At 37.8% G+C, this 25,198-nt stretch overlaps 1 protein-coding gene across 2 annotated transcripts in view; it reads right to left on the bottom strand.

The window, feature by feature from the left end:
• The window catches only part of cdh8 (cadherin 8), a 108,411-nt gene that overhangs the window by 21,617 nt on the left and 61,596 nt on the right, over window positions 1-25,198 (bottom strand). The window contains exons 4-6 of one of the 2 annotated variants that reach the window (XM_048184699.1): window positions 7,325-7,444; window positions 4,135-4,302; window positions 3,427-3,614 (exon numbers count right to left, since the gene is read on the bottom strand). In XM_048184699.1, coding sequence (XP_048040656.1) covers window positions 3,427-3,614; window positions 4,135-4,302; window positions 7,325-7,444 — 476 coding nt within the window. Of the gene's footprint in view, window positions 1-3,426; window positions 3,615-3,769; window positions 3,854-4,134; window positions 4,303-7,324; window positions 7,445-25,198 lie in introns of those variants that run through there. The other variant, XM_048184700.1, reaches the window with a different exon arrangement.

The raw sequence follows: 25,198 nt of genomic DNA, 5'->3' as shown, positions 1-25,198 counted from the left end.
GCATCAAAGATCAGCAGCAGGAGAAGTACAGCTTCCCTCTCCACCGCCACAAAAGCCTAAGGGGGGCAGAGAGGAGATGAAAGCATGCATCCCTTTACAACAAAGCAGTATCTTGACTTTCTGAGCCTGTGGCATATCACTCAAATCAATATGTTTAACCTTGCTACAAAGGCTCATGCCCATTCAATATTTAGCAGAAGTAAAACCAAATTTTAATTGTTGGTGAGGGCTGCATCGGTTGCAGATGATATTTGGCGCACACTGGCTCAGCCCCAGCGCCTGGGGAAAATGTGTGTCTGCGCACAGTGGCAGGTGCAAAAAAGTGAGGAAAAATAAGGGTTGTGTGCTTTACAAGCTTGTTCTGCTCTCCTGAACTCCAGCACCGTCTGGAGGTATAGAGGTTAGCAGGGAGTGGGCTGTTGATTGCCTGTTTTTCTCATGCAATGCCATCCATCATGCTATTAGTAATGCAGACAACAGATTCCAGGCCAAGTGCTATGGGATGAGAAGACGAGGAAAAACAGGCATGCCATTACACATTCAGCTGTGAGAGACCTGGGACAAACCAAATTACTTTTTTTATTTCTTGCTTTTTCTCCAGGTTTTTTCTTTCTTTTGTTTTATGATTCTAATATTAAAGAGGCCATTAATCTTTCTATATAATTGTATTATTGTTATTATTATTACACCTTATTTAGGTGACATTGTTACAGTGTAATTACACTTTAACAAATAAGTACTGAGTAAAATTAAATAAACACGTACTTAGTATAGGGTTAGTTATTTATGCATAATTTACTTTTAGTACTATAATATGCACATTAGGGGTGTAATGATACACAAAAATTACAGTTCAGTACATACCTCGGTTTTGAAGTCATGGTTCGGGATGGGTTCGGTACAGCAGGGTGGGAAAACAATTTTTTCTCTTTTTGCATTAAACAATGTTTTACTGAACCAACTGTGTCTCTGTCTTTAAATGTATTCAGTTATAATTAAAATTTTCTTAAGGATAAAAAAAAAAATCTCTGCTATCTCTGCTAATGCTGTAAACTATTAGGGAGCCCTTACTTGCACATTACGATAATAAAGGTTACAATTAACAACAGAGCTCAAATTATTAAATTCAGTTGCTATTTATTTTTAGATATAACCATCAACACTCAAATAATAATAAAAAAAATTATGTATTTTAAACATGTAAATTACACATTTTTGCATTAACTTCTGTTTCTCCAATTCTTAGTTGAAATATAATCATTTACACAGTGGCTGTCATAACTTGTTTTCATGACAGATTTATTTAGGCCTTACATTAACTTCATTAACTACATAAACATTAGCTTACATTACTTAACAAAACAGGTTAAGTAAAATATAATCAATATACAGGCTAATATAGTGCATATACTGTATTTAGCAAAATAGTTATTTTCTCTAGCGAGCTAACAACCTATTGACACTGAATGGCTTTTCTGAGGTAAATGTAATACTACGTGACATATTGTTTACAAACTGTATTACTGAAATCTTTCCGCGGCTGTTTTACTTTGAGCGATTACACGAGATATGATATGTTGTACTGTATCTTTCAACGTACCTTCAGATGTTCATTCAATTCTGTAGTATTAAAGAGGAAAGGATGATCGTATTGACTCGTGCTCCGCGCTGCCATTTGAAGTGAGGCGCCTATGTCACGCCACATCAAAAAGCGTCAAAACGTCATTTATTGTTTGAATTTTGTGATAAAATTGACAGAATTTGAAAGATGGCACTTTGTTTCTTATCGAAAGTAACAAAACTTATTGCGATTATTGGTGGTTAATTCTGGTTAAAAGGGGTTAGGCTAAAAAGCATTACTGTGTGCGCCCCCTTCTGGATTGTAGTGTGGATCGCCTGTGACTGACTGTATTTGTCGTCTAACTGCATGAACCGAACCGTGACGTCTGTACCGTGACGGTTCGGGACAAAATACATGTACCGTTACACCCCTAATGCACATGTAACATGTAGCTACATCACCTTAAAATAAAGTGTTACCTTTGGCTTTAAATGTTGCTTCTCAAGGTGCTGTGCAAAATAAAAGACAATCTGATTGCACACAAATTGATTCTGGAGAACTAGAGTTGAGAATGATGTCTCAAGCTGTTGAATAATGCAGATTATTTAAAGCACACATTTCGTTTAACTCTGAAATAATTCTTTGTATTAATAGAGATCATGACCAAGTCCTCCAGACTAATTCCCACATGACATACTCATCATGTTGTTCACAAAATGCAGCTTCAAATATGTAGAGTGAGAAATTTATTCTGTACATTTTCCATATTTTTATCACATTGTTTGTGCAGCATTGTTGCTGCACAGTTGCACTATAGATGTCCCTGTAAGATAAAAGGGCTTCATTGTCCTCTCATCCGCTGTGAAGGGTTCTTATTTGCATACAATGGCCATTCCATATGCAAATATACGCTGCTACAAAAGGGCTGAGAATTGAGCATAGAAAGTCAAGAGGTTCAGAGTTACAGTAGTTCTCAAACCTCAGAACACCTAGACTGCAGTTTTACTACCAGTTTTAGGTGTACACACTCCAGGGACTGTGCCTGCTATCAGCTGCATTAAACTAAAAGTAAGTATCTCTAAGAAAATCTAGTTCCTGTAGCAAAAGAGTACATACAAACCAGCAGGGCTTAGACACCTTAGGCATTTTATGTTAGGTGTGCATTTTGGAAATATTGATATCTCTCGCACCTGCATGCCACTCTAACTATTGCAGTAGTCCTCATCACAGTCACATTGCCTGTATTATTAAGTTATGAGCTGAATGGGAAGTTAAGCACTATTTTCTTTTCTATTTGATCGGATGATAGGCCACAGTTTGTTCTGTTGAATTTGTTGCCTTTTGGTTTCAGAACTTGCTAAAAATAAGAAGTTACTGCTTTTAACGACCAGACATACACAATCCTTCCCATTCTACACACAAACCACAATGACGCCAACTAACAACTATATAATTATAGAAAAGGACTCAACTTATCACAACATGACACATAACTCATAGGGAACAACTAACACAACAACAACACAAGCCAGTGAAAATAATGTTGCAAACCTTAAAAAAAGTACAACACTAATGCAGTAATTTGCATAATTAATTAATTTGCATGATTAATTCTTTCTTTTTGGAGGGTATGGCACAGTGTTTAAAATTACATTTAAAATGGCACGCCGTGTCAAATAGGTTTCCGACTCCTGCGATACACACTGAGAGGTTCTGTCTCTGCAATATTAGCAGTCATTTGTCATCAGTAATGAGCCACTTTTCATATTTTTCACAATATGCAGCTCCGTGACAATTCTGTAACAGACAGTTTACAACTGTTAGAGAGTCCCTATGGTACATTAAGCCTACTTTTCTGGTCTTACCTTCTTGAGTCTGAGGATTCCCTCCTGAGTCTGAGCATCAGTGACAATCTCAAAGACATCCCTCTCGTCTCCACCTATGATGGTGTAAGTTGATTTAGCATTTTCCCCGATGTCTCTGTCATTCGCTTTTACTCTTCCTCCAGGTTTCCCGATGCCAAGATCCTCAGGAATATTGAACTCATAAGAGCCTTAAGAGATGAGGTACAAAAAAGTAGAAGATCTGGTCTGTCAGGTGACAAACAGCACTCAGAGAAACAATAAAACAACTAAAATACTAGACAAAAAGTCTAGAAAAGTCTAAACATTTCTTTTATATATGTATATAGTATACAGTGTATATTACCGTTCATTAGTTTGGGGTCGATAAGGTTTTGAAACTTATGAAGTTCCTCACACTCACAATGACCGCATTTATTTGATCAAAAATCTAGTAAAAACAGTAATGTTTTGAAATATTACAATTTACAATTCAAAAATTATTGTTTTCTATTTTAATATATAAATGTAATTTATTAATGTAATGGCAAAACTCCAAAAAGGTTCCAAGAACAGCATTTATTTGAAACATACATTTTCGGTAATGTGTAAAAGTCTTTAGATTTGATCAATCTACAGAATCCTTGTTGAATAAAAGTATTAAAAATCTTACTGACTGCAAAATTTTGCATGGTAGTGTAGGTGTAGATTATAAAAGATGGTCCCTCTTACCCTTTGTGAACTTTGGTGGGTTATCGTTGATATCGGTAAGAGTGACTGTCACAGTGGTGGTTCCTGACAACCCACCCATGTGACCTCCCATATCTTTTGCTTGAATGACAACAAGATACTCTTCCCTCATCTCACGATCCATCCCTGCCAGAGCCACCCTAATGATTGCTATAACAATCACAATAAATATATGAATTGATATAACTAATTGACATTATAAAAAACAAAATTACAAGCATCAAGAAAATCTCTTAAAGGGATTTCACCCAGTTCATGAAAATGCTGTCATCAATTACTCACCCTCATGTCATTCCAGAAAGCTACTAAAGACATTAAAAAATGTAATATGACTACAGTGATTCAACCTTAATGTTATGAAGCGACGAGAATAATTTTTGTGCGCCAAAAAAACAAAATAACGACTTTATTCAACAATATCTAGTGATAGGCGATTTCAAAACACTGCTTCACGAAGCTTCAAAGCTTTACAAATCTTTAGTTTTTGAATCAGTGGTTCAAAGTGTGTATAAAACTGCAAAAGTCACGTGATTTCAGTAAACGAGGCTTCGTTACGTCATAAGTGAAGCAGTGTTTTGAAATCGCCTATAACTAGATATTGTTGAATAAAGTCGTTATTTTGTTTTGTTTTTTGGCGCACAAAAAGTTTTCTCGTTGCTTCATAACATTAAGGTTGAACCACTGTAGTCACATGAACTGTTTTCAATATGTCTTTGTAATGTAGTAGCTTTCTGGATATCTGAAAGTGTTAATTATCTTGCTGGCAATGGAGGCCTCACTAAGCCATCAAATTTGATCAAAAATATCTTAATTTGTGTTGAACAGTTCTTATGGGTGTGGAATGACATGATGGTGAGTAATTCATTTTTGGGTGAACTAACCCTTCAATTCTTTTAGATATGGAAAAAAAAAAAAAAAAATCCACATCTTCATACTGAACAGGATGAACAGAATGAACAAGTCACTGCACATTCTGAGGTTTGCAGCCTGCCAAATCTGTTAGCTCTTCCCCTGTCCTTGACACCCGGACCAGCTTAGTGTGTGCCATGCATTGCCTGTGCTGCTTTCATTTGGCATTGCAAATTAGCTTGTTTGTTTGCTGAGGACTTGTCCCAGCACCTGGAGTCATTTATATTCTGACTGAATGTGATTTATGCTGTCTGTAACTTATAATCCTTGATATTGTATGCACTATCATTGCCTAAAAAAAATAAAATAATAAAATAAATCCCCAAAACACCAACAGGTAACTTACTCAAACAATAAACCCCACAGTATCATAAAACGAAAGCCCTCTGTATTAAACAAATGTTGTGTACACATTTTCTCAGTATTTATGTTAATAAATCTTAAATCTTCTAGACATATTTTTTCCCTCATTTATTATATTTGTTTTGCCACTCATTCGCATGACTTCATTGGTTGCAGACTGATCTTCCCAACATTTAACACTATCCTTTAATCTTTACAGATGTTTTGCCCCAATTCACACTGTGATCACGATTTTTACCATTGTGGAGGAGACTCCCACAGCAATTTGCGAGTCTTATGATGTTGTGTTGTGTGATGAGCTTAAATCACTATGACTCTGATGAAGTCACTTGGGGAAGTGACAAAACATCTTCAAAAAATAAAAAAATATGCTATGCTAGACATTAAATTTTACACAATCAATCAGAATTTTGTGTAAAGAAAGAGAAATGCTATAATAAGAAGGAACTACATTAAAGAGATTGGCAAATAATAGAAGTAAAGAACTAAGGAAACAAAGGCATTCTACGGGAAGAAAGGTAAGTGGGGTAAGTAGGGACAGCTCCAGTTCCATTACGCATGAATAATTCACAGCACACATGCATTGTCTGCTAGACTTTTCATGCTGCACTTACATGTCTTTGTTTCTTGTTCTGTCATGGAGACCAACAGACCACAATAATTTCAGTGATCTAAGGATGTGCATTTTTAAAAGAGAAGTGCTCTGATTGTCGATAGGAATATGGAAATGCAGACTGCCCTGAGTGCTGGATTCAGCTGTGTATGCGGCGTGTGCGGTGCAACACTGAATGAATCTGATGCTGTTACACACTGCAATACTCATTCAATTGTCATCCTGATTTATCATTATCTATTCAAATGAATTCCTGATGATCACAGAAGCGAGGCAACACAAACATTCATTTCCATAGGTATTTGGAGGTTTACTTTCCTTTCATTTATTTATATCATTTTTTTTTTTTCTCTCTTTTTGCAAGCCATTATTCAAGTAATGCATTGGTGCATGATGTGTACTTATTTATCAAGTGTGTCTCATTTCCTATGAGGTGTTGGAAGTGTCAAATGGTTTCTAATGGTTGTTTTCCCTTTACCTCTTATTTTTCATTAACATTCATTAAAACATCTGGCTCACTTGAATAAGCCATCTGCATGTGTTCAGTAATCACACATTACTGAGCACACGGCACCTCAATTTGGGCTTTTACACCTTCTCTCGACCATTTTCATTCTTAGACAAAGCTGACAGTGAGTGATTGAAATGCATGGGGTTATGAAGCGGACAAGGTGTTCTCATAAGAAGAAAAAAAAAAGTATTGATATTTAAAGTCTGTTCATTTAATATGCACATACAATTTAGACAGATACAGGACTTGTTTATTGTCTGTTGTTTTTCCAAATTACGAGCTGTTCATTTCCATCTCATTGCTTATTAATGTAATTTCACCATTATTTAATCATGTTGCTTACAGACACACTGTTAACAAGTCAGCTGAAAATGCAATTAGGGAAAAAACAAAGTCAAGGTTGAAAAGGAACCAGAATGCAGATGGAATTCAAAGATAGCCCTGTCATTTAAATCAGAAGCTGCAAATTGCTTTGTGCGCTATTACAGAACAAAATCAGCATCTGCATGTGTCCTTCAGGTAAAATGATCTTGTTTATTTAGTCTTTCTCTAATATTTCTTTCCCGTCTCCCATAATGATGATCATAATAACAATGATTATAATAATAATAAATGATCTAACACCTAAAACTCGTCTTGGTAAACAAAGGGACATTCATCTTACAGCTATTTCTAAGCTATTCATAAGCATAATAATAAGGATGTTGAATAATTTGAATGATTCATGACCATCTGGACATTGTGTCGACTTTTTTGATTTAATGTAGCGCGCTTACCAGTGGTTTGGTCGATGGAGAAATAAGGTTGGCCTTCCAGAATGCTGTAGACCAGTTTGGCACTGTTTCCATACACCGGATCATCCGCATCAGTTGCAGTTACTCTCGTTACTGATGTACCTGTGAAGCAAAAGAGAAACCAATCATCTTTAATAAACGAAAATGGCTTGCAATGAACAAATAAATGAATTATTTCCATTTACTGCACTGCTGTGTCCACGCTGTGAACTTGTTTTCTTTGAGAGCAAATATATATATATATATATATATATATATATATATATTTTTTTCTTTTTTTTCTCCCTACAGATGTTTCAATAATACCTCTGGTCATTGTATACGAGCTTCTCTGGAATAAACTCATAAAAGTGTGTTTTGTTTTTCAGATGTGCACAAGCGCTCGCTCATGCTGTGAGACTTCCATGATGAAAAAACATCACAGCTTCAGGCCTTAACAAGATCAAAACGAAGAAAGTCAGACAAACAAACAATCCAAGCTGCTCTCCTAACCTCCTCTTCATTAACCCATGGCTTGGATGAATTGAGAAGAAAGAGGAAAAATAAGAAGCACAAAAAGAAAAAGACACACAAAAGAGAGTGAGAGTGCGAGAGAAACTGAGACGCTAATGCTAAACAGCTCACTGACAGTGCAGATGGTGTGGTAATTGTTTGTAAAGCATGTTCCACAGCACTCTGACAGCTTGGTAAGCGTCTGACCAGCAAGCGTGCCTGTGCTTCAGCTACAGGTATCTGGAGCTGTCGGAAGCAGAAGAAAAAACGTCCACTGTGAGGACTGCGGTGTGCACAGCTTGATTTAGGCCTAAGTGAAGGTGCATCTCCATGTCTCCCTGGAGCAACACAAGTGAAGCCCCTATGTACTGACTCCATGAGGAATATGATGTACTGCAACAGTCATTTTATGTACAAAAAAACAAACAAACAAACAAACAAAAAAACACTAGGGATGAAATGATTAGGGGTGGATCAATAAGGATTTTTTGATGGCAGATGCCGATATCTTAAGAGTGCAGGGTGGCCGATGGTCGATATATCACACCACACTATTTAACTAAAAGACTGTACCAGGTGGTACAATGAGATTTGTATTTATTTCACATAACATTCAATAAAACAGAAGCAACTTTAAAATGAATCAATATGAAAAAAAAAAGGAAAAGAAAAAAAAGATTTGAACTTGATAATAAAATTGTAAAATAGCAATTCCTTGCATCCTATTATAGTTTTTTTTTTTTTTTTTTTTTTTTTTTTCTTTCCCCAAAGATAAAGAAATTGTTAAAAACATACAAAGCCCCTAAAAGGACATGGTGGTGGGAAAAAATATAAAAAAAAAAAAAAAAGAGATGGGAGGAAAAATAATAAGTCAATGCTTTTGGGTTCTCTCGCAAATGTTTTGTGTTCCCCCGAGAAACTTTGTGTTCGCTCTCAAAACCTTTTGAGCTCTTTGTGAGTGAACACATAGTTTCTCGGCAGAACGCAAAAGTTTTGCGAGGGAACGCAAAGTTTCTCGGGGGAACACAAAACATTTGTGAGAGAACGCGGTAGCACTTATTTTACAGTACGTGTACTTTCCTGGTACATATATATAGTAATTATGTTGTACATACAGGTTAAAGAGTGGTAAAACAAGGTATGTATGTACATGGGAACTAATAAGAAACACTGCTGTACTTTCCAATGGTACGTACATGGTAACTACTTTATACCTATAGACAAGTGTTGGGTAATAACAGGCACTTACTTATAGTGTCCGTATATGATAACTAACAGACACATTACTGTACTTACTAATGGTATGTACATGGTAAATATTTTGTACTTATGGACAAGTGTGGGTAATAACAGGCACTTATGTGTGGTAACTAGTAAGACACATTACTGTATAGTGGTTTATACATGGTAACTGTGTTGTACTCACAGACATTTGTAGACACAAATAACGGACACTTACATAACTACTGTGAAACAAATGTGCTTACCAAAATGATACACTGCAGTAACTATACAGCACTTCATAGTGTTAATACTTATCAAGTAGTCCTTTTAAGCAAGGCTTTTGACACATGACAACTGAGTATACCAAGTACAGTAGTGTTACTGATCTGTATGTATGTCATCAAAATACCCCTATTAAGTGAATTATTGTCCTGTAAAGATTGAACCGCAAAAGTATATCATCCAGTACTCAAGAAGTATCTTGTACCATGCTCATACCCCACCCTAAGTAATATGTAAATTACGCATTAACGAACTGCTATATTCACTAGTACGTTCAGATTAAGTACATGGAAATAGGACTGTAAAATAAAGTGCACCTTTGTACATAAACATTACATAGGAATTAACGTGATCTTATGAGAATACCTGTGTATTTTTACATAAAATGTGGTTCTACCACACGTACATTTACTTACGTTTTCATACACACAAAAACGTACAACACTGATGTATTTAGATGACTAAAACGTAACAATACTTATGTATTAATAGCAATAAAAACGTAAATCATGTAACGTAAAGTTTAAATGTAAATGAATTCCCCTGTAATAAAATCATGGGATTAATGTTTTAAATCTGTTTTATGTATTCAATTGTCATATCAATACATGTTTTTAGTCGCATTTTTTGAATACAGTTTACTCATCTACTTAATATGAAATAACATTTCTGTTCGTGACTTGTAATATTTAGTTTGTTTGCTGTGAGACACAGAAGATGTTTTCTCCTATGCAGCGACTGACAATACAACCATAAGATACATCAAAACACAACATATATTCACAAATCACACCCATTTTATTTGTTTGCTGTACTCCATATCTTTAGAATCCATATGTTTGTAAGGAACAGATCCAAATTCAGCCCTTTATCCATCAATCTTCATCTTCATTCTCAGCAGCAGCGACCGTCACAGTCAAAGCTCGCGCTCATTATAATTTAAATTTTAAAGTAGCGCCAACCTCGAGAAGCGTTACGACATGGTTACGGCACTGATATCGAACGCTTATTGGCTCTCACCTGCTTCGTCACAGATTGCGACATGCCATGTTTCAGTGGATTGACATTTGAATGAGTGCGCGCCTTCACGCAGAGAAGCCGGATTCATCATATTCTGCTCTGTAAAAAACTATTATTTACCGCCAGAGAGGACTGCGACTGCAATTCATCATCATTTGAACTACTTTTGGTACGACATTTTCGCAATAAATTAATTGTTGTGATTACGCTTGTTCGTCTGTCATTTTATTTATTTTTTTAAGGTAGGTGTAGGATTAGCGGATCAAAAAATCGTTTTAATGTTATATTTTTACTAAAATTGTCATTTTCCTACACATTTCTGTCCATTATGTATAAAATGAGTATGTTTTGGTTCAGGATGGGGTTTAGGGAGGGATCTTACATTTATCTACAAAACGATAAAAGGGAAATTAACATATCTTTATGACATGAACGATTCGTAAAAATTGTAATTTTTTCGCTCTAAAAACGTAAGTATTTTTATGTTTTAGTGCTATAAATATGTCAATATTGCACATTTTAGCACCTTTCTAAACGTACAAAAATGTACGTTTTGTGTCTTGGAAAGTTATGCTCTTACCAGGTGTAACTTACACATTAAATAACTGGTATATTCACTAGTACGTTCAGAGTAAGTACATGGAAATAGGACTGTAAAATAAAGTGCATCCTTGTACATAAACATTACATAGGAATTACCAGCTTTTACTAGGTGTAACTTACACATTAAATAACTGGTATATTCACTAGTATGTTCATAGTAAGTACATGGAAATAGGACTGTAAAATAAAGTGCATCCTAGTACATAAACATTACATAGGAATTACCAGCTCTTTAACCTTTGTAATAATAAGCTTAAGCATTTTAAACAATTAGTAAGTACAGTAATGTGTCTTACAAGTTACAATAAATAAGTGCCTGTTATTACCCACACTTGTCCATAAGTACAAAATATTTACCATGTACATACCATTAGTAAGTACAGTAATGTGTCTCTTAGTTATCATATACGGACACTATAAGTAAGTGCCTGTTATTACCCAACACTTGTCTATAGGTACAAAGTAGTTACCATGTATGTACCATTGGAACATACAGCAGTGTTTCTTATTAGTTTCCATGTACATACAGTACATGTCAGGTAAGTACCTTGTGTTACCACTCTTTTACCTGTATGTACAACATAATTACTATACATGTACCAAGAAAGTACACGTACTGTAAAATAAAGTGCTACCGAGAAGGCAAAAGCATTGACAAATAATTTTTCATCCTTCACCATGTCCCTTTAAGGGCTCTGTAAAAACATGAAAAAAAGAAAATAAACACTCTACAGTAATCTGGTAAGTTCATGTGCACTGGGAATCACATTTTCTCAAATAAAGACACTAATTTTACATTCAATCCACAGATAATATGACATGAATATGTCATAATGGCAAACTAGCTCAGCATAGTTTGAAATCAAGGACAACTGGATTTGCCGAGGTTTGTGGAATTTTTATTATTGCTTTTTTTCTTTTTCTTTTTTTTTAATTGTCAAAGACTTGTTTAAATTATATAAATGTGCATTTGCTGAATGTCAATGGTATATGAGAGTGCTGCAGTGATGATGTATTTTTTTAGGCCAACCAAGAAGTTATCATCACCCCGGTTCCCTCGATAAAACCCAATAGGATTTTTCCATTGGCTTTTGGATTACTGCAGAAAATAAGGTCTGTGGATAACAACAGCTTATGAGTCTACACATTTTGTTCACCATGACAATCTTCACAAATGGACACAACTTTTATGAATTTTGAAGCATAAATACAATCACAGTAGTCAAAAACTAAATGTAGGCTATAAACGAACTACACCATGATCACATGACTTCAATGTCACCATGCTTCATCAACTTCTTTCAGTCATTGTTTCAAAACATTTTACCAGAAAAGTTTGAGTTAAAACAGTTTGCAAGAGTGTAATTATAAACACAACAAGGCTGTGAAAGAGGACTAGTGAGTTTATTAACTTACCTGGTTGGATTATGATGTTTAATATCCCAAACTATATACACAGATTCCACATACACTGTGTGCAGAATTATTAGGCAAGCTGACTTTCTGATCATATTTTTTTTCCAAGCACATTTTACCAATTTCAATCCACATCAATCTTAATAACTACTATTAATAATGTTTTTAATCATTTATAAGTGATATATAATTGTTCATGAAGGCTGGAAATGAAAAACGCTTTATATTCAGGTGTGCAGAATTATTAGGCAGGTTTGCTTTTACAGGCAAAATGAGCCAAAAAAGAGATTTAACTCAAATTTCAAAATTAAAAATTATTAAATACTCACAAGAAGGACGCAATACTAATACAGTACTAGAAATTGCAAAGTTAAAGCATGACCAATGGACAGCAAAATGCTCATTGGGTCAGCGGGGTCATACAAAAACAGGTGGAAAAGAAAAGACACATGTTAACTGCAAAAGAGTTAAGAATTAAGGTGAAGAATTAAGTGTGAAACCATCAGGAACCCTTTAGTCTCCAGCGCCACCATTTTCCAGAACTGCAACCTACCTGGAGTCTCCAGAAGTGCAAGGTGTCAAGATCTCAGAGACTTAGGTTAGCTAAAGAATCCTAAAAAATGACCCGCTTTTAATAAGAATCACAAGCGGAAGTGTTATAAAATACATGAAGACTGGGTTTTTATAGGCCTTATAGACAGACAGATTGAGAGTGACTCCTGAAGGACCAGCACCACATCCTCTTTTACCACTGTTTGAAGAATTTATCTTCCAGAATCTGGTAGTAAGTTTTGGAAGATCATTTTTAGTCCATCTCTGCAAGACGGATATTTCAGGATTAGAGAGGGACTAAAAGTGAACTCCCACACTTTACTGCCAGATTCTGGAAGATAAATTCTTCAAACAGTGGTACAAGAGGATGTGGTGCTGGTCCTTCAGGAGTCACTCTCAAGCTGTCTGTCTATAAAGCCTATAAAAACCCAGTCTTCATGTATTTCACAACACTTCAGCTTGTGATTCTTATTAAGTGTGGGTCATTTTTTAGGATTATTTAGCTAACCTAAGTCTCTGAGATCCTGGCACCTTGCACTTCTGAAGACTCCAGGTAGGTTGCAGTTCTGGAAAATGGTGGCGGTGGAGACTAAAGGGTTCCTGATGGTTTCACACTTAATTCTTCACCTTAATTCTTAACTCTTTTGCAGTTAAGATGTGTCTTTTCTTTTCCACCTGATTTTGTATGACCCCGCTGACCCAATGAGCATTTTGCTTTCCCTTGGTCATGCTTTAACTTTGCAATTTCTAGTATTGCATTAGTATTGCGTCCTTCTCATGAGTATTTAATAATTTTTGACTTTTCAGTCTGAGTTAAATCTCTTTTTTGGCTCAATTTTCCTGTAAAAGCAAACCTGCCTAATAATTCTGCACACCTGAATGTAAGGCATTTTTCATTTCCAGCCTTCATGAACAATTATATATCACTTATAAATGATTAAAAACAATATTAATAGTAGTTATTACGATTGATGTGGATTGGAATTGGTAAAATGTGCTTAGAAAAAAAATATGATCAGAAAATCAACTTGCCTAATAATTCTGCACACAGTGTATAACCAATCCAGACACATCGATGCATCCACCATCTTGGAATGGTTAACATGATGCTGTTCATCACTCACTAACAAATTAATGAATTTTCATCGAAAATGGCACAGCATTGTGCAGCCTATGGCTATAAAAACCATGAGCTATAAATTCTGGACAAAATGGAATATCCTTTCAGAGGTGAGTATGCTCTGTTTTGTGTTTTTATAACTTAATATGCATATGCAGAATTATTACATTAACGATAAAATAAATGCTGTGAAAATGATCTAGTAATGTGTATTGCAAATATAGTTTTACAAAGTTACTAGCCACTCAGCACTTTCCCTGGCCACAATTTTGCTGTTGGGAAATTACATTTTATATGATTAAAGCTGACTTTGACATGCTAAAATTACTTGATTTTGAGTCATTTTACTAAATTAGCTAGATTTAAAACCATTTTATACTTTCAAATGCAGATTGACCACTGAAATCAAGACAAGGGCTACTTGGTATATCAGCAGTTATGTATTTTTTTTTGCTCATTAAATTATCATTCTATAACATCTTGAAAGATCTCTGAAAATATCTTGGCAAAATTTGTCTGTTCAGTGCAGATGTATAGTGGCAAGCCTGTTTTTTTCTCTAACGTTACTGTTTGAGAACACACCCAGTGGAGGTAAAAAAAAACCCAAACAAACAACAACAACAACAAGAAAACGGCTTTAGCTTTCCCCTCTTAACACTACAAAGACAGTTCACCTATCAAAATAAATCACATAACATGTAGAATGAAGGTGTATTAATGCAAATTTCCCACCAGTCCTGTATAAACTATGGCACGCAAAGATTTTATTACTTCTAATACAACGTTATCGTGAGAAGGCGGAGCACAAGAGAACAACGGAGCTATAATGAACACACATGTTCTAATTATGTGTTTATTAGAGGTCGAGTTCAAATCAAATACTGCCCAACTGCCCATATGTCACGTACAGAAGGGGACGGAGACACAGGTAAGGTTAAGATACAGTTTATTGAACAACCAGAGATCGTGAACTGAGTGCAGGTGAGTTGAAGCAGTTTAAGTTTGTGACTGATGATGATACTGGAACTGATACTTGTCTTTGTCTTTCCCAGGGATCGTGGAAGCAGGCAGGCATGGAGCAGACGGGACACAATGACACTCACAAGAGACGAGGAGACATGAGGAGTCACATGTAACGCTGTATACAGGGAAGTAGAAGTTAGCAGAGTCCTTGAGGTAAGCATAACAAGTAGGTATGCGTTAACGAAACCGGACAGTGACTGAATGTTCTTGGGTGTCTTTTATGGTGCTGTGGTGATGAGTGTTGATGCGTGTCAGGTGTGGCTGCTTAGTACTCAGGAGAGGGAGTGCGTTGTGTTTGGGTGAGTGAAGAGCCTGGCGTGTTTGTGACATTACACCCCCCCCCCCCCGACGTCGTGGTGGTCGACCCCTGCCACGTGGAGCTGGTCGGTTAGGATGTCTGGCATGGAAATCATCGAGGAGACTTGGATCGAGAACATCATTCCTAGGAACCCATGACCACTCTTTGGGGCCGTATCCCTCCCAGTCGACTAGGTACTCCAGGTGACCACCACAGCGCCGGGAGTCCAAGATGTCTTTCACGATATAGGCCGCTCCGTCTTCCACGAGTAGTGGAAGGGGGGGTTCTTTGGCTTCGTCAGGCTCTGTGGAGGGAAGAACAGAGGGATAGTGAGGTTTTAATAGGGAAACGTGGAAAACTGGATGTATCTTGTACTCAGGAAGGAGTTGCAGGTGATAGGTGACGGGATTTATCTGTCGGGTGATGGTGAAGGGGCCAATGAATCTGGGACTCAGCTTCCTACAGGGCAGGCGCATCCTGATGTCCCAGGTCGACAGCCAAACCTTCTCGCCTGGCTGGAAGTTGGGTGCTTGGGAGCACCGAAGGTCAGCTGTCGTCCTGCGCCCTGCGTAGGGCTCACTGGAGATGCAGATAAGCTGAGTCCCAGACCCTCTCGCTCTCCCGGAACCAGTAATCCACTGCAGGGACGTCCGATGGTTCCCCATCCCAGGGGAACAGTGGGGGTTGGTAGCCGAGTACGTTTTGGAAGGGAGTGAGACCGGTGGTGGACTGACGGAGAGAGTTCTGGGCGTACTCGGCCCAACCCAGAAACTGGTTCCAGGAGTCCTGGTGGCCGTGACAGAAGGTACGTAAGAAGTTACAAAGTTACATTCCTGGCACCCCCGTATGTACCTCCTGACGTCGGATGCCATGTTGGGCCACCAGAAGTGCTGTTTCAACAGCGAGAGGGTCTCATTGACCCCTGGGTGGCCAGTGCCCAGTGAAGAGAGTGAGGAATGAATTAATGGAGTGCGCCGTGTCCGTGGAACATACTGCAAACCTTGGGGGCAACCCGGCGGACCAGGTAATGGGACTGACAAACAGTTTCTCAGGGATGATGGGCTCTGGATCTTTGGTGCTTTCTTCAGGACTATGAATGCGGGACAGAGCATCGGCCTTTACGTTCTTTGACCCAGGACGATTGGAGATGGTGAAATGGAATCTGGTGAAGAACAGAGCCCATCTAGCTTGGCGTGGATTCAGTCGTTTCGCGTCCCGTAAATACTCCAGATCTGTGAACAGGTGTTTGGCTCCCTCGAGCCAATGCCTCCACTCTTCCAGGGTGAGCTTGATGGCCAACAGCTCCCGGTTCCCGATGTCATAGTTTACCTCCGCCGGGTTGAGTTTGTGGGAGAAGAAGGCACATGGGTGGGGTTTACAGGGATTCCCCTGCTGCTGGGATAATACCGCTCCCACTCCTGTGGTTGACGTGTTGACCTCGACGACGAAAGAGAGCTCTGGGTCTGGATGGGCCAGGAGGGGAGCGGTCATAAACGCGGTTTTCAGGGCATTAAAAGCTTGTGTGGTGGCTGGATTCCAGGACAGAGACTTGGACTTGTTTCTGAGAAGGCTTGTAAGTGGTCTGGTGATGGAGCTGTAACCTTGGATGAATCTGCGGTAGAAATTCGCAAAACCCAGGAACCTTTGTAACTCCTTTAAGGATGTGGGAATGGGCCAGTCATGAACTGCGGTGACCTTCCTCTCGTCCATGCAGACGCCACTGTGGTCGATGTTATAACCCAGAAACTGCACTGAGGGCTGATGGAAACTGCATTTCTTGGCCTTGAGGTAGAGTCGGAAGTCCCTCAGGCGTTGGAGGACTTCCGCAACATGGCGGCGATGGTCGGCCATGCTCCGGGAGTAAATATCAAAATATCGTCTATGTAGACCAGGACTGATTTGTGCAGAAACTCCCAGAGCATCTCATGCATGAAATCCTGGAATACGGAGGGGGCGTTGACAAGTCCATACGGCATCACCAAGTACTCATAGTTGCCGGTAGGGGTCACGAAGGCTTGGTGAACACAGTGGCGCCGCGTAGATGTTCCAGCGCAGTTGGGATGAGAGGAAGTGGGTAACGGAACTTGATGATGATTTTGTTTCAAGCTCTGTAGTCGATGCAGGGCCGCAAGCCTCCATCCTTTTTCACCACGAAGAAAAAGCTTGAAGCAGCAGGGGAAGTAGACGGGCGTATGTAGCCTTGTGACAGAGCTTCATTTATGTACTCCATGGCCTTCTCCTCCAGGAGGGAAAGGAAATAGATTTCCCTCTGGGCACTGGCTTACCGGGGATGAGGTCGACTGCACAGTCCCATGGCCGGTGGGGAGGCAGCTTGGAGGCTTCTTTTGGACAAAAGACATCGCTGAAGTGGGAGTAACATGCAGGGATTTCCGTGGAGCATTTCTCGAGAGGGCTTTCCACAGAAGTAACGTAGACTTGGATCTTCTCAGAGCTTAGAAGACTAGACAAACTCGGAAGCAGAGACTTGGGTTTCCTTGGAACTTGTCTGTGACACCATACTACTTCTGAATAGGATGTCTACTTTATAAAAAAATATGGAAAATATATGGTTCAGATTACTCAAATAAATGGAGGTGCCCTTAAATGGTCAGATATGGAGATTGGGTGTCATCTAGTGAAAAAGTTTGGTACTGCGCCCAAACAAAATCTTACCGAAAGCTCATTTTTGAAATATTACAACCTAAAATTTGGAATGTTGACATTTTTGGCTTTTATTTTCTTAGCAGTTGTCAAGAGTACAACATGTTTCGTAATATATTATTATAAAATATTATATAAATATTATAACAATTATATTTTTACATTTTCATAAACTTCTATAACTTTTTTTTTATTTCACTTTCTTAATTTATTTCTACAATAATCTGACAAATGTCTTATTTAAAACAAGACCAAACTTAGGTCTATATTCCAAAGCATTCTTGAATTACAACCATTTAAGTTTGGATAGTGCATTTTCATGTCTATGTGAAAAAAGGGTCTGACAGTTATTTCAACCTGTTTTTCTCAAAATTCCATTCCTGAAAATCAGAGCGATCAGCCGAATTCAGATAACCATCACTTTTGTGACAGACAAGCTATGAAAGAAGTAAAAACAGATTTGGAAAGGGCTCGTCTACCAGCTTTCATATGGTATGTGATAGGTAAAATTTCACCATGTTATGGGTTTTCGCAGATCACATACTGTAAGAGAGAGAGAGAGAGAGAGAGAGAGACTGCTGTATTTATGTCTTTGAATAAAATGTGAAAATATCTTGAGCACAGACATTTTTTCGGGCATTTAACCAAAAGCCCATTCAAAAAAAAACATTGACTTCAAGACGATGGATTCAGAAGTGCTAAAATGCTAACTCATTTCTGGGTTTTGGCCTAGAAAAATATGTAATCAGCATTGCAACTCTCTATAATATAAATATTTTCATGTTATGGAAGAAAAACTGAAATCATCACTAAAATAAAAATAAATACTTGTTTGCTACACGTGACAAGTGCTGCATCGTGTGTCAGAAAGTTGTGTAAGACACATTAAGCATTTCTGAGCATTTCTCAATAACTGATGACTGTTAGTTCACATCCCTGAGTTGCGTATATGTATGCGAATGATACGGTACAGGTGAAACATGATCAGGGAAATATGAGTGATTCAACACACAGGATATCTGTTACTTGTCATGCACTACTTCCTTTCACTTAGTAGGATCATGATATACTGCACTGTTATCAAATGCTTTAATTACATTTCCCACGAATATCAGTGTTTGTGTTCTCAGAATGCATGTGTATGTTGATGGCACAATAGTCTCCTTATCTCAGTCTCAAACACTGCTAACAGTATATGATCTTTTTCTCCGCTTGGCCCTGGGGAGGTACTCTATGACTCCCTTTGCGTAAGACAGCTGATTCATGTTTAGATAAAAGCAATCCCTTTATCTTTAACCAGGACTGGAATATTTCTCTTTATTTACTTCATGTTTCCTCTCAAAGCTGCCTTAGAGGCAGAGAGATTAATAAAGACTTTACTGTTGACTTGTGGAGTGCTGAAAGCTCCAGTTGTCTCTTCCTCTTGCTACTGTGTAGCGGACAGCTGTTGAAAAACTCAAAGTAGAAACATCAAGCGCACCATCCAAACAGGTACATAACATAACTTTAATCGCTTTTCCAACTGCGGAGCACCGGGCCGGCCCACACTCTGTTTTGCTACGAGTGGGAGGCCAGCTGAAAACAATGTAATGGGATTTTGTAATGAATGTCTTTACTTTGCAATGCATATAAAAGGATGAATGCTGCATTAATAAGTTTAACGGCTTCCTTTTTCTAGGAAAGAGCAACGGTGTTAACATAGGACAACTAAGGGCCAATGTGCTAATTGGCCAAGGTGTCTTTCCAGTATCTCCCCACCCCTAAAAAGAAAAAAGTACACATACAGCAAGTTTTCCAGAATGCCGCTATGCAGCATGAAAAATAAGGCCTAAAAAAAGAGAAGACAACCATTCTAAAAAAACAGTGGAGTCAGTGAGGCATGAAATAGCTCCTTTCCCCCTCTTGTGCAGAAGTGAAATTTGCCTCTCCTCCTCTGATAAAAAGAATGAGGGATTAGAGGAGCCTTCCACTGGCTGAGCTCCAAATCAGTACAGATTAACCTGTCCTTGCAATGTATTGCACCGCAAAGTCCAAGACTCCTGGGTATGGGTCAGTGACACCCTTAGGTGGTGGACAATTGCAGAAACTTGATTTCAAGACATTATCTGCATTTTCTAAAAAAAAGACAAGTGAAAATTTGCGTTTTTTTTTTTCATTTTTTTTTTTTTTTTAGAACAATATGGGTCACTTATATGGGTCACTGACAAATCTTACAAAGATTTGTGATCACACTGACCCAGTCGGAGATGATACTTAGCTTGCTTGATGCAATTCTGCGGCACATTAATCTAAATATTATGACATTTCTTCCATCACATTTGGGAAATCAAGGGTGCTTCATTGCTTTTCCAGCCATCGAAGCTGTTTGGGGATCTCAAACAGAACAGCCATAAAAATCGTATTTGTGTCTGGAGAAATGTCAACTGCATGCTTGAAACACTGCATCGGGGCATTGGGCCTAATGAAAAAATAAAGGGAAACTGCTCTTTGTACTTACTGCATACATGGATGCCGTGAAAGAAAATCAATACCAAACCTCCTTATGAACTGGGCTTTGGGTGGGCGGTGGATAAACACTGATGTGCAGTATTGTCAGCTGTACTATGGCAGAGATTTGGGAGAGCAGAATCTTCTCTGTTAGATAGATGTCCATGCATCATGAACTTCCCTCCCCTGCATGACTGGGGTTTCATGTATATTCATGAAGCCACTGAGGAATATGGGGGAAGCATCACCCTGAGCAGGCCACCGCATGTCCTCGGGCCAGGCCACTTCTAAGCTGTTTACATCTCAGTGCTTTTGCTCCTATAGCCCTAGGCCATGCTATGCTTCTCTGTGGTTCTGTCTGCGGTGGCATCATTATCCGCTGGCATATCCACAGTAGTTTTAGCACGATCACACTCTGTGCCAGTTACCGAATGGTGTGAATCAATTCGAAGAAGGAAAATTATATTATACTTGTCAGGTCATTTCATTCTATTGAGTGAAGGTCTTTAAATGTTGTGGTCTCTACATGATATAGCTCAAAGCACAGATATATCACTTTCTGGGCTTTAGCTGTGACTGAATGATCTGAATATTAAATGATAAGAGATATACATGCACTGCTGTAGTTGTATTGCTCATGCTAAATAATATTCACTATTTTTCAGGTGTTTGTATGACAAAATCAGCATATGGAAATTATTCAAACTGTTTCGACTGTTATTCACTGGTTATTGGAATTGTTCACCCAAAAAAGAAAATTCTGTCATTATTTACTCACCTTTATGTCGTTCCAAACCAATATGACTTTCTTTATTCTGTGGAACTCAGAAGAGGATATTTTGAACAATGTTTGGATTGTGAAAAAACAAGCAAACATTGGAGACTACATGAATCACTACATTACATTTTTTCATAAACAAGGGGGTAACATTGCTGTTTTTGAAGTAATTAAACTCACCACTTCATTGTTAGCTTGACAAACAGGTAGTTCTTTGCCTTCACATTGTGCATTAAAATCATTTTAATTGTGCACAGAAAGAAAAAACATACAGGTTTGGAACAAAATGAGGGTGAGTAAATTATGACAATTTTCATTTTTGGGTGAACTATTCCTTTAAGAAACTGGGGTCTAATCCAGACTTTCAGTAATATTCAAAATCATCTCAACATATACAGTATATATATATAAAAATCATGATATCAATTACTGACAAAGAATAACAAAGCAAAAATAATAAATAAATTAAATAAATTAAATTTCAATAAAATGTGTATGATGATACAACTCATGTTAATGTATTCATATAAAAATAGCTATAAAACAATATTCATAAACAAAATAATTACAATTTGAGTTGGTTTTGTATTAATAACTAACAATACAATGCAAAAGAGCATGAACCATCAGTGCAGCCTTGCTTTCCTAAAAAATGTCCACTTGAGGTGCAGTCATATTTACAATACTCAGAGAAATGAGCTACAGTCATTTTAGTAGGAATCCGTGCGTTCTGGAGATTCGTGTCAGAAAACAAAGCAGAAAAATACCAGTCTACTCATCTAGTTAACTAAATACTTTCAAAGATCTACTGGCATCTGACAAAATTTGGCAGATCAAGTGATAACTTCAAACACTTGTGTCAATTTGGTACCTTGTAAACATGGTGGGGGAAGGAAGAAGGAAAACAACAACAACAAAAACACCTGCTTGTCTTTACTCCAGGAAATACAGAAAAGTCAGCCAATCAGATTAGAGCTTGCCAGTTTTGTGTGCATCAGACAGTCATTTAAAGTACTGTTGGAGGTCCTAGTCAGGCTGTCTGAGGCTGATATTATCAGTGCAGTAACTGAATGTGATGAAGCTGGCAAGAGCCCACGTTGGTCTTAACGGTTTCTAGTCTTTGACTTAAGCACTCAGAATGCGGTCACACGCCAACATAGGGACCTCTGGTCAATATCTAGATTCCGATCAATAAACAGTCATAAATAAACCTTTAAAAATTTCAAAGGCATGTTTCATGTTGCACTTCCCATTTACACAGAAATTCTTCACAGTTTCTATCATTTCAAAGCAATGTCAGGCAGAGAGATCTGGGATAATGAGTGGTTCTATGGCTTAAATGGGCTTGTTTTGGGTGTGCAGCTGAGCTAGTCAGGATCCATGGCTGGAAAAATGGGTATCCCATCATGGTACCACTCAGCTTCCTGCTGAAAGCTATTTACTCATGTCATCTGCCGAATCCGTGGCATCTGGAATGGGATCACAATTGGAACTTTCAGAACAAAAATGGCTTCAGAATTCGGCACCAAAGGGACTTGTATATCATTACATACTATATAACAATGTTGAAAACAAAAAACAACAAAAACAAAAAAACAATGTGTTGAACTGGCCAAAAATGATACTATATCATATCACAGAATATAGCACAGCTGGAATGCAGCACTGACCAATCAGCATCCATGTACTAATATATAATAATAAAATATGCATTTCTGTGAGTACAAAATATGCAATATTATTTTTAATTGCATTTGCAAAACAATAACAATGCGACTGTTATTACTGGTTTCCTATCATTTTTCATTTTAATGGCCCCCCTGCTGGTGCCACCATCTGTAGAACATGGGGGACCAGTGTTAATCTGGAGCCCTGTTAATTATTATTCAATAATTTTGATTTTAATATACAATTTTAACATGACATAATTCTGGGAATAGATTATAAAGAGCCAAAGAGTCAGTTTGACAAGCAATACAATTTGAGGATCAATTTAACAGATCCATGCTAGCAGAATGATTGGAGTCAAGTTGACCCTCGTGATTGAAATGCATTGGTCAACATGTATTACCAGTCTTGAAGGCTCTCATCAAGCCATCATTCTTCTCAAATTGCGACCTAAACCAACCGGCAAGGATAATAGCCCTGGCTTGCTCGGGAACTGTGAATTACAGTAAAGGAGGTGAGTCAAAATGTCCACTAGAGTCCGCTGAAACATGCTGGACTGAGGCCAATTTACGCTCATAACAGGAATGCTTGTCTTGTTGTCGATACAGGTGGACATTTACGACAAATGCTAAAAGCTATCAGCAGGAGAAGGATATCAAGGTGTGTGCTCCCCCGCCTGTCATATGGAAGGGTGTAATTTTCAGGCCGCCACTCATTCCTGCATGATTTACAGCTGGAGGTGTAATTGAAAAGGGTGTTTCCTCTGTGTTGTTTATCAAGGGACATTAATGTTGCTGAGAGGCTTAGTGAGGGAGACTATAAATAATAAAATAGTCTCATCTAGCACTCTGTCCACCTGATCTGTTCTCATAATGGCTGTTCATTCACATTCACGCTCAAAACATTGGATTTTGTAAAGGGGATTGGCACATCTGATTTAACCAAATATTGTGTTCTGTTTATTGTATGACAGGCATTGCCAGCTAAAGGAATGGCTAGTTGCTTAAACAGCCAGCAAAGAAGACTTGAGAGACTCTACTTACGGTTGTCAATGTTTTGAAATCTGCTTCCCTCATGGAAAAGAGGCCTCAGGCTCATGTAGTGTAAGTGACCATCGCTTTGATGCCACAATTAATGGCCTTTGATGAGACAACAAGACAACCGACACTTAACACAACATGCTACCAGCCTGGGGTGAGTTAATGTGGCAGCAGGGCAGCAAGGGTTGTAAAATATGTGTTTGTGAAAGGCATTTGAGGCAGAGTAGAAAAAAAAAAAAAAAGACTTGTGTAACATGGATGCTTGAGTGCAGTCCTTGACAAGCTGTTTACAAGAACCACAGGAACAAAACAATTAAGAGTGTCCTTTGCTTGCTGCTGATGGCTTTGACATATGCCGCCATTTTGAAGTGGCACGTCATTGATTCATTTTAATTAGTTCTTAGGAAATATGTGCAGGATTTTTGGAGGATGCTGTCAAGTAATTTCTAGACAAATTGCTACACTTCACATATTTAATTGTCCCCTAGATAGTCAGAACAAAATGAATCAAGACAAGAGTAAGTTATAAGTTACATAGAGAGGGACAATAATTCAAGAGGACATGATGAAGGTGGATATTTTTCTCACATTCCAAGTGTGTTTGTAATAAACAAGTCAAATAAAAATAAAGTTGATCTAGTTGCATTGAAAATATATAACAAGTGAGACATGAGGCCTGTCAGAATGGTGGCATGTGCTGTCAAACCAGAAAAATACCACCAGAGATGATCTGCCTGGAGTTCTGCACTCTTCTGTTTCATTCTGACTTAGAAAAAAGCAAATGACAGAAAGGCAAGTAAACAATTCACATGATTTCTGAAGGATCATGTGGCACTGAAGACTGGAGTAATGGTTGCTTGCTATATAAGCTTTGCAATAAAAATATTAAATTACATTTTATAATGTATTAACAAAGAAAACATAAAATTGTAATAATATTTCACAATATTGCAGTTTTGCTGTATGTTTGATCAAATAAACACAGCCTTGGTGAGCATAAGAGACTTTCAAAAACATTTAAAAAATCTTACAGACCCCAAACTTTTTATGCTATTTACACTAAGTTTAAATAGCAATATATTCTATGGACACTAAGTGACAAGCGCAGCATTTTCTTAGCAATATTATATTTATACAAAGTGAAAATATCAATATATTCTATATAAATAGTTGTTAGATGCTAAATAGTGGC

This window comes from Megalobrama amblycephala, linkage group LG3, assembly GCF_018812025.1.
Source record: "Megalobrama amblycephala isolate DHTTF-2021 linkage group LG3, ASM1881202v1, whole genome shotgun sequence".
Lineage (NCBI taxonomy): Eukaryota > Metazoa > Chordata > Actinopteri > Cypriniformes > Xenocyprididae > Megalobrama > Megalobrama amblycephala.
This window is presented reverse-complemented; position numbering and strand designations above follow the sequence as displayed.